The following is a 10,706-nucleotide window of genomic DNA, read 5'->3' on the forward strand; positions in this document are numbered from 1 at the left end:
CCTGGGGAAGGTCTCAGGTGGCTGCGTGCACGTGTTTTAATGTGTGTGACACATGGTGCTGCCACTCACCTTAAGACCCACCCTTGTGAGTTGCTGTGTGGACGCCCACATTTCTGCATGCACAGCTTCATGGTGTACACTGACCACCGTCCCAGGGATGGGCCCCTGGTGGCCTCCAGCTGTCCCTCCCCACGGACAGCTCATTCCTCTGTCCTCCCTAGCGGCCTGTGTGGAAATCTCTCTGGCACATGATCCTGGAGGCAGGCCTGCGGGTCTGCAGGACATGCAGTGATCTCGTTTGTTCTGCTCTGCAGACTGCACTCTGGGATGGCTGTCCCGTCTATGTCCCCTCCCCACAAGCCACACCTGAGGTTCCCATTTCCCCACACCTCCTGCAGCACTTGGCCTCATCCAGCTTTCTCATTTCTGCTCATCATAGGTGTAAAATCACAGCTCGTTGTTGAATACTTGGAATCTTTCTAATCACCACCACATTTTTCATGTCTCTTTAGCCCTTTCTGTTTTCTCTTCTGTAAGTTGCCTTAGAGATACTTTTCCCCAGGTTTCCATTCGAGTGCTACCTCTCTCCAGCTGATTCTCAAAAGTTCTTTTCATATCCTAGGTAGTAGACCCTTCACTTTTGTTTAAACAGCCTTGTTAAGACACCACCTAAACACCTTACAGTTCACCCATTTAACGTGTAGGTACCGATGGGCTATGGTACATTCACATAGAGGTACACACACTGCCAGTCAATTTTAGAAAATTATCATGACCTCAAAAAGAAACCCCATGCCCACCTGCTCCCACACCATCCCTCCAACCCATCCAGCCCTCATAAATCACCAGTGCACTTCTGTGCTCTGCATAGAGATTTACCTAATCTGGACATTTCATATACATGGAACCATACAATAGGTGGTCTTTCATAACTGGCTTTTATTCATTTAAGAAAATGATTTTGAGGTTCACCCATGTTGTACCCTGTTGATAAATTCCCCTTTTTGTTCATTACTTTTTATAGCTGAATAATATTCCATTATATAGATCTACTATATTTTGTTTATGCACTTAACTGTTGATAAGGATTTGAGTTTCTTCTACCTTTTGGCAATTGTTAATGACACTGCTGTAAACATTAGTGTACAAGCTTCTATGTGGAAAAATATGTTTTCATTTATCTTGGTTATTCACCTAGATGTGGAATTGCTGGGTCATTTGGAAGCTCTATACTTAATCATTTGGAAAACTGCCAGATTTCCAAGTGCCCACATTTTCCATTGCCACCAGGTGGGTAGGGTCTGGCAGCACTTGGTCCAGCACTTTTTTATTCTGGCCATCCTAGTGGGTGCGAAGTGATATCTCACCACTGGTTTTTAATTTTTCACTTTTAATTGACACATAGTAATTGTACATATTCCGGGGGGTACAGTGTGACCTTTCAATAGTTGTGTAAATGTGTGGTGAGTACAGTATGAGGCACACCTGTCATCTCAGACACTCGTAATTTCCTGGTGTTAAGAAATCCTGATTTGTAGCAATGTTTTAGTCAGCTTTTTCTGCTTTTGTGACTAAAATTCCTCACAACAGGAATTTTAAAGGAGGAAAAGTTTATTTGGGGGCTTATAGTTCCGGAGGTCTCAGTCCTAGGTCGCCAGCTCCATGCCTCAGAGCCCGAGGTGAGGCTCAACACCACGGAGAGAGCGGGGTGGAGGGAAGTGGCTGGCGGAACGGTCAGGAAGCAGAGGCTCCACTGCCAGACACTAAATATGTACCCCAGAGCCACACCCCCACGCCCCTCCTCAGCCCTCTCTACCTGCCTCCTGAAGTCCCAGAGCAGAGAAGGAGAGCTGCAGCTGACAACGACTCCCTGAGTCTTCCAGCCTCCTTAATGGAGGGTTTGAATGTCCTTGGTGTTCTGATCTCAGTTCCCTGGTGACTGGCGGTGTCTTCACGAGATCCCTTCCCTTTGAACGTTTTCCCAGGAGGGATGTCTGTCCAGATCCTTTGCCCGTTTTTAATTGGCGTCTTTTATTCTCAACCTGTGAATTCCTCATATGTGCTATAGACTTTCATCAGATGCATCGTCTTCAGACACTCCCCAGCCTGCAGGCTGCCTTCTTGCTTTCTTGTTAGTGGCCTTCAAAGCACTGATGACATCCAGTTCACCTGTTTCCTTTTGTTTGTTTTGTGCTATTTTGGGGCTTTGGGGGTAGCACCTAAGAAGCCCTGGCCACACCCAAGATCAAGAATATGTATTCCTCTCTTCTAAGAGTTTATGCCTTTAGCTCTTGCATTTAGGACTTGCTCCATTTTGAGTGGGCTGCTGTGGTGGGAGTTGGGACCTGTCTTCTCCAGTCTGTCTTCATGCCAGTCTCTCTGTCCTTTGTGGAAGAGAAATAGGTCAGACTTCTCAAAATCAATTTGTCCTTCTTCTGGCCCAAGCTCTCCTAGCTCTCCATGGAGATGGTGAGCCCATGACAGAGAGTCCCCAAGTGTCCCTCCTAGAGGACATGAAGAGTGGAAGATGCAAGCTTCCATCTTCACTGTGGCCATCATCATTTTGGCCTTTAAGGCTAATCCCCCTCCAGAGACACCAAAGACCTTCTAGAATTGCAAGTCGAACATGGAGATAGGTAATCATTTCCATCCTTCATCTTCAGGACACACTGAAATGACTTCAACGCCAGCACTCTCGTGAGAGATACAGGAACACAAACACAGGATCAGACACCATCTCTGGGCAAGCCGCCTCAGTGACCAAGGAGATAAGGACCTCTGGTTCTTCCTAGCCACGCTCTTTGGTGGACTGTATGCTTGTCGCTCTACCCCGGAGCTGCTCCGGCCTCATCCACGTTTGTTAGATTAAGGTTAAGCTCCCCCTAACTGGCCCTTGGTTCTGTCCCCTCTGTGCAGAGATGTTGCCTGTCCCCAGCTGCCCTTGGCCTCTGCTCTCTGCCTTAGCGAACCTGACTGTCTTGCCCCCCAGCTGCATCCTCCCTCCTTTCTGAATCCTGTCAGGTCCCAGAGGTGGTGACAAAGGTTTCTTAAGTCAGTGGCCTCTGTGTCTCTGGCTCCCTGTTCTGCCTAGGGGTTGAATTCCCTGACTTGCTGTGGGTGTCAGTTTCTTGGTCCATATGTCTGCTCCAGGTGAGTCTGTCAGCCCGTAAATCCCCCGTCCTCACTTCTGAATTGTGACACTATGTACACAGATTATGGAATTGCCTATTTGAAAAAGAGGAAGCCAAGGACAGTTCCCGGGGAACTTGGCACTGTGGCAAAATGATAAGGAAACAGAGCAGGACACGTGTTGTAACTGCCAGCACCCGGCACCCCCCGCTACTGGGGAACCCCTGAGAGGGAGGTCCCCACTTGGTCGGCCCAGACCTCACCCTGTCCCTCCCTGCGGGGCGGGGTCCAATAGACTTCAAGAAGGTGTCAGGGGTCAATGCCCAGGAACAAAGTCTGACAGAGAGGCGACTGGGAGCCCAGCGCACAGGTGCGTTCTGATGGGGCACGAGAGGGGGCTGGCAGGGAAGGGGACGAGCAGGGAGCCAGGGGCAAGAGAACCCTGACATGGAGGAGGAGGGCAGAGGTGCCAGAGCCCAGAGCCCGGCTCAGGAGGCTCCAGGGTTCCTGGGGGTGCCAGAGGGTGCGTGAGGAGTGGCCAGGGGCTGGGGGGCGCTCGTGCTTCTGTGAGCAGCTCGGAAGGCCCAGGGCCAGGCGGTTCTCTGTCTCCGTCGTGGCTCTGCTGCCGTCTCCACCTCCCTGCTGCACTGGAACGGAGGGTGGCGCTGGAACAGAGGGTGTTGCTGGGCAAGGTCCCTTCTGCATCTCCCTCCTCCTTGGCAAAGCAGAAAGAAATCTGGGGATGGAAGGTTGTAAAAAGGGAGCCCCCCCCCCCGGGAAGGGGCAAGGAGGTCCTCTAATCACATATGACTAAGTGACGGGAGCCATCTGACGAGGTCACGTGCTGGAGGGACATTCTGGAAATGGCCAAACCTGAAGACAGGAAAAGAGCCGTGGCTGGCAAGGGTCGGGGGGCGGAAAGGATGGATGGGCAGAGCACAGGGGGTTTCAGGGAGTGAAACTACTCTGTGTGACACGGTAAGGGTGGACACATGTCCATTCACATTTACCAAAATCCACTGGACTTCAACACCAAGAGTGACTCCGAGGTAAACAAGGGACCTGAGTGATTGTGGTGGTCACTGTAGGTGCATCAGCCGTAACTGGACCACCAGGGACGCTGATAGTGGGGGCTGGGGAGACAGGAAAAAGTGGGAGCTCTCTTACCTTCTGCTCAATTTGCTACTAACCTAAAACTGCCCCCAGAATGAAACACGTATACTTATACGAGAGAGAGAGAGAGAGAGAGAGAGAGAGAGAGAGAGAGAGAGAGAGAGAGATATGAAGGGTTGGCCAAAGTTTAGTGGTAGAACAGGAGCCCAGCCTGTACCCTGCTGGCCCTAGCTTCACCCAGCAGCCCCCGGCTCACCCACTCCCTTCAGGTTGGGCCTTGAAAGCACACGGAGTTCGGGTCCCTAGGCCATCCCACTAGCACCAGAAGAACAAGACAGGGCCACTACTGGGAAGTCCCCATGGTGAGCAAAACCAGAGCAACGTGAGAGTCAGGGGGTTGGGATCTGGGAGACCAGAGAGGACTTCTCAGACAGCCTTGACTGTGACCACCAGGGCCACCAAGGCCAGAAGACTCAAGGAAAGGAGAGCTGGGGCTCCCAGGAGCCCACCAGTTCATCAGATGATAGAATGGACATAGCAATCACTTTTCACTGATGTGTGCATCAGTGTACAAAATAAAGGCCACAATGCAGAGGGGACTGAGTAGGGAAGTGAAATAAGCTTGAAAGGCCCAAGACAGAAAGCTCCTTGGCAGGGTTTAAGCCAACTTTGAAAGGAGGCATAGGATGTGAACTTGACATAGAAAACCAGGCGGGAAAGGAACACGGCAGAGCTGAGCATCTCTGGAGGGTGCATTGTGTTCCCAGTGCTTTTGAGTCACATAATTGACGCATGAAATACTTTTTCCAAAAAGCAAAAAAAAAATGCAAAGCGCCCGGATCTCAGATTCCCTTTCTCTGGTGTCCTCTCTCGCGTGCCTGACGCAACACCAGGGTGCTTCCCTTGTTCCAGGGATGCAACTGAGTCCAGCGGAGTGCGCTGAGTCCCAGCACCCCACCCCCACTGGTGGGGCTCTGGGCTGGAACAGGCTGAGCAAGGCAGACCTCAGACCCTCTGCGCCTCTGCCTGCGCAGGAGAAAGGGTTTGCTCCAGATTCAGCCCCAGGGGCTCTGGGGAGGGAAACAAAAGGCAATTGCCTCTGAAAGCAGGGACCTCTAGGGGCCTTTGGCCATTCGTATGCCAAGTTAGGGTTAGGGGCCTCTGCACCTAGGACACCACCTGGCGGGTAAGGCCTAGGGAGACTCCAAACCTTCAGGAAGTCGGTGGCAGGCAGCGAGGGCAGCTGTCCTGGAAGGAAGGACAGGGCTCCGGTAGCATCCCAGCAAAGCCCAACCGCAGTTCAGGGTCTGGGGGACCCAGGGCAGGGGGACGGTGACAGCCAGTGGCTGCAGCCAGCATACCTTGCAAGAGCCAGGGTCTCCCAGGGACTGTCAGCACAGCAGGTCTAGCAGGTGGTTCCACCCCAGGAACAAGAGAGGACAGAGGGGCAGCCACCTGGGTCTGTTCTCAGCTTCACACACAAGACTTTACAGGTGGCTCGAGAGGGTGGGGTTAGGAGGTAAAGTCCCTGATCACACCCTTCTCCCAAAAGGAAAGGGGAAAGGGCACCCCACCAGGTGCCTTCTACAGCTGCAGGGGTCAAGAGACCGCGACGCAGCTGCCCCATGGGGACCAGAGAAAGCTGGACAGGGCTGGCCCTCATCCTCACCCCAGAGCCCCATCTCAGCAGAATCACGCAGCAGAGCTTGAACCCTCCTGTGCTGGTGTCCACAGGCCGTAGCAACAGGGTCCACTGGAAAGAGGAAGAGTAGCCCGTGCTTTGTGTGTGTTTCCCCTAAAGCCCGCATCACTCCAAACATTGTATTACCTGTGCAGTTGTCTTCTCTCCACAGTCCTAGGAGGTAGGTGTTGCTGTCATGTCCATTACATGGAAGAGAAAACGGAGGTCCAGAGAGTTTAAGCCACATGCCCCAGGTCCCACAGCCAGTCCTAAAGGCGTAACTTAGCAGAATGCAAACCCAACAGCCTGACCCTTTAAACCTACCCGTTAAACTTCTACGCTAAATTTTGAAATTTATCTCCCTAAAAAAGTATTTTGATGCTTCAAAAAGCAGTTTTTCAGTCAATACAGCTCTCTGCCTCCCAAAACACAGCAAGCACTCTCTGGCCTTCTGAGGACCAGGCCTCTGGCCATGGTGACTCAGAGTACCCCTGGCTGAGGAACCAAAGAGTACAACGGGGGCGGGTGTCTAGGAAGAAAGCCCGTGAACTATAAGAAGTTTGTGGACAAAAGAAGAGAGAAAAAAAATTAAAATCCACAGACACACAGCCAGGGGCCCGGGCAGCACCGGGAACCATGCAGGGGGGCCACAGGGACCCCAGCTGCCTCTGGCTTGGGCTCAGGAAAACCATGAGGCTAAGGGGCATGTTGTCCATGGTGTTAGCCTGACACCAATCCGCTTTCTCCCTCTGCTCTGCCACATTTCAGAGCCATGGGGAGACAGAGCCTGGCACTGGGCTGGGCGGTGGCCACCGTGCTCCTGCTGCAGATGGCCGCGGAAGAGCGCCCGCCCTGGACCCTGCACGGCCAGGCTGAGGTGTTTGCAGACCTCAGTGCCCAGGAGCTGAAGGCCGTGCACAGCTTCCTGCGGGCCAGGAAGGAGCTGGGGCTGCAGCCATCGGGGTCCCCGAGCATGGCCAAAAACTCAGTGTTCCTCATTGAGATGCTGCTGCCCAAGAAGCAGCACGTGCTGAAATTTCTGGATCATGGAGAAAAGCGCCCCGTTCGGGAAGCCCGAGCCACCATCTTCTTTGGAGCCCAGGAGAACCCCAATGTCACCGAGTTTGCTGTGGGGCCCCTGCCACATCCCTCCTACCTGCGAGCACTGTCGCCCAGGTCCAGGCACCAGGCCTCCTGGGCCTCCAGGCCCATCTCCAAGGTCGAGTATAAATTCCTCCTCCACACCTTGCAGGAGGCCACCAAGCCCCTGCATCAGTTTTTCCTCGATACCACCGGCTTCTCGTTCCAAGACTGCCAGGGCCGATGCCTGACCTTCTCCGACGTGGCCCCCCGTGGCTTGGCGTCTGGCCAGCGCCGCACTTGGTTTATCTTACAACGCTTCGTAGAAGGCTATTTCTTGCACCCCACTGGCCTGGAGCTCCTTGTGGATCATGGGAACGCAAATGTCCAGGACTGGACAGTGGAGCAGGTGTGGTACAACGGGAAGTTCTACAGGAGCCCAGAAGAACTGGCTCAGAAGTATGCAAATGGAGAGGTGGATGTGGTAGTCCTCGAGGGACCGCTGCCCAAGGGCCAGGGGGACGAGAGCACAGAGGAGCCGCCCCTCTTCTCCTCATACAAGCCCCGTGGGGACTTCCCCAGATCCATCAGTGTGGGCGGCCCCCGGGTGGTCCAGCCCAACGGCGCCCGCTACCTGCTGGACGGCAACGTGGTGCTCTATGGCGGCTGGAGCTTCGCCTTCCGGCTGCGCTCCTCCACCGGGCTGCAGGTCTTCAACCTGCACTTTGGGGGTGAGCGCATTGCCTATGAGGTCAGCTTGCAGGAGGCAGTGGCCATGTATGGAGGACACACACCTGCGGGCATGCAGACCAAGTACATGGACGTGGGCTGGGGCCTGGGCAGTGTCACTCACGAGCTAGCCCCTGGCATCGACTGCCCAGAGACTGCCACCTTCCTGGACACCTTCCACTACTACGATGCAGATGACCCTGTCCTCTATCCGAGAGCCCTTTGCCTCTTTGAGATGCCCACAGGGGTGCCTCTCCGGCGCCACTTCAATTCCAACTTCAATGGTGGCTTCAACTTCTACGCAGGCCTTAAGGGTCACGTGCTGGTGCTGCGGACGACCTCCACCGTCTACAATTATGATTACATTTGGGACTTCATCTTCCACCCTAACGGGGTGATGGAGGCCAAGATGCATGCCACTGGCTACATCCACGCCACCTTCTACACCCCCGAGGGGCTGCTCCACGGCATGCGCCTGCACACCCACCTGCTTGGCAACATGCACACACACTTGGTGCATTACCGCGTCGACCTGGATGTGGCAGGTAAGACCCCAATCGGAAGCTCTGGGTCAAACATGCAGACAACCAACAGGAGGCACCACAGGAGACAGCACTGGGACCCCTGGGGATAGGACCAGGGGCGTCTGCCCAGCAAGCTCCTGTGAAACACGCAGCTAGAGACTCGTGTGCCTCTGAAACACAATCTAAGTGAATAGAGCCCGAGAGTCACCCAGGTGCCACTATGCAGACCTGTCCTGGCGCTGGGGCTGAGTAGGAAGGTGTGCATGGAGTAGGGGAGGAATGTCACTGTCTGACACCTTGAGGTGGGTACAGGGCCACCTGGGGATACTCGGTGTGTCACCGCAGGAGAACCCGTGCAGTGCCCGACATCAAATCCCATAAAAACACAAGGTAATCCAGACCAGATGGGCAGCTTCTACCCACTCAGTCCCACTTGCCCCTGTGCCCAGACAGCACTGGACACAGTCTCTTGTGCCTGGAGGAAGATGGTGTCCTTCTCTGGGGTGATAGACACCGCCAGTGCTCTTGAGCACTATCCTTGAGGAGCTGCACATGACATTGGAATTCCCCAGTTGCCCTGACATACCCAGGAGCTGTCCCCTAGCTCCTCTGGTTTTGAGGATCGTTATCGTCCCTTCCTGCCTCCCGCAGCTAGCCCAGTGCATGCACCAGCACCTTTTCCTGGTGGTTGGCTGTTGGATGGGTCCAGGGTGGAGATCCTGAGGGGCAGGTGTTCTGTTCCAGGGGCCTGATTCCCTTTCTCCCCCACCCCCTCTCATACCCCCAGGCATCAAGAACAGCTTTGAGACACTGGAGATGAAGCTAGAGAACATCACCAACCCCTGGAGCCCAAGACACCGCCTGATCCAGCCGACACTCAAGCAGAGGCAATACTCCCGGGAGCGCCAGGCAGCCTTCCGCCTCGGACGGCCTCTGCCCAGGCACCTGCTCTTTACCAACCCCAAGAAGAACCCCTGGGGCCACAAGCGCAGCTACCGCCTGCAGATCTACTCCTCGGCTGAGCAGGTGCTGCCCTTCGGCTGGCAGGAGGAGCGGGCCATCACCTGGGCCAGGTGAGAGGATCAGGGAGGCTGGAGAGGGCCAGGGCTCTCCTCCGTGCCTGTGTCTGTCTGTGCTTGTCCCTGAGGCTCTGTGTCTCTGGGTTGTGTCTGGGTGGCATCTCGGTGCACTCAGGGAGGGGTGGAGCGCTCCAGGGGACTCCAGGCCCTCCATGGGCAGCAGGCATGGGGAAGCAGCAGCGTCCTCCATCATTGACCTGGAGGATGTTCCCCGAGAGGCACTGAGAGGCCGCCTCTGCCCCTGGAGCCACCCAGTTTCTCCTCGGCCTGGCAGGTACTCGCTGGCAGTGACCAAGTACCGGGAGTCGGAGAGGTGCAGCAGCAGCATCTACCAACAGAACGACCCCTGGGACCCCCCTGTGGTCTTCGAGGAGTTTCTTCAAAACAATGAGAACATTGAGGACGAGGTACTGCCCAGTCCCACCCTGACCCCTCTGACCACCTTACCCCCAGAGAGCCCCAGCCCGCCCCCATCCCAGGAGCACAGCTGGCTATGTGGGGGGCATGTTCGCGCATCTGCCCATCTGCCCCTCTCTTCCAAAGGGAGCTTCAGGGTGTCTCTGGAAGTATCCAGGCACGACTGAAATGCCCCGGGCCAGCATGACCTGCAGTGACCAATACTGGACACTACTTACCCACTGATGCCCACCCTCTCTCCCACAGGACTTGGTGGCCTGGGTGACTGTGGGCTTCCTGCACATCCCTCACTCGGAGGACATCCCCAACACGGCCACACCTGGGAACTCGGTGGGCTTCTTGCTCCGGCCCTTCAACTTTTTCCCAGAGGACCCGTCCCTGGCGTCCAGAGACACGGTGATCGTGTGGCCCCGGGATGAAGGCGCCAACTACATACAGCGCTGGATCCCTGAGGATCAGGACTGCTTGAAGCCTCCCCCCTTCAGCTACAATGGGACCTACAGGCCTGTGTGAGGCCACCCCCGTTCTGTCTGCAAACCTGAGAGCCCCACGGGGCCGACAATAAACTCATCAGTGTCCAGCCCCGTGTGCTGCCTCCTGGAAGGTGGGGGGGACACACAGATGGTAGGACATGTGTGCACCTCAAAAAGACCTCCATGGCCAGTGCAAGGGAAGCTCAGCGGGGTGCCAGAGTTATGTACCAATAGGGTTTTAAATCTAAACTGTCCACTCCCTCTTGGGGAGGCCATGGGGGAATTCTCCCACGGTGACAATGTTAGGCAAAATGGCGCCACTATAGGAAGATGCTGTGGGGAAACCCAGCGGAGTCACCAGCATCTTTACGCAGGTCCAGCTCCTGGGGGGTCATCCCCAAGGTGTACCTATGCACACGGGGAAGACAGATGTGTTGCCAACTGTAACGACACTCGTCTCCAGCTTCCCACCAACAGGAGA

General features: G+C 55.1%; 1 protein-coding gene across 1 annotated transcript; it reads left to right on the top strand.

Moving 5' to 3' along the window:
* The first annotated feature begins 3,421 nt into the window (after positions 1-3,421).
* Positions 3,422-10,332, top strand: Aoc1 (amine oxidase copper containing 1). Its single transcript, XM_078040817.1, has 5 exons — positions 3,422-3,499; positions 6,692-8,277; positions 9,044-9,329; positions 9,610-9,742; positions 9,999-10,332. Exons 2-5 carry the CDS (start codon positions 6,696-6,698, stop codon positions 10,263-10,265), a joined length of 2,268 nt encoding a protein of 755 aa, XP_077896943.1. The 5' UTR covers positions 3,422-3,499; positions 6,692-6,695; the 3' UTR covers positions 10,266-10,332.
* The last annotated feature ends 374 nt before the right edge of the window (positions 10,333-10,706 follow it).

Source organism: Ictidomys tridecemlineatus, chromosome 2 (genome assembly GCF_052094955.1).
Source record: "Ictidomys tridecemlineatus isolate mIctTri1 chromosome 2, mIctTri1.hap1, whole genome shotgun sequence".
NCBI classification, from domain to species: Eukaryota; Metazoa; Chordata; class Mammalia; order Rodentia; family Sciuridae; genus Ictidomys; species Ictidomys tridecemlineatus.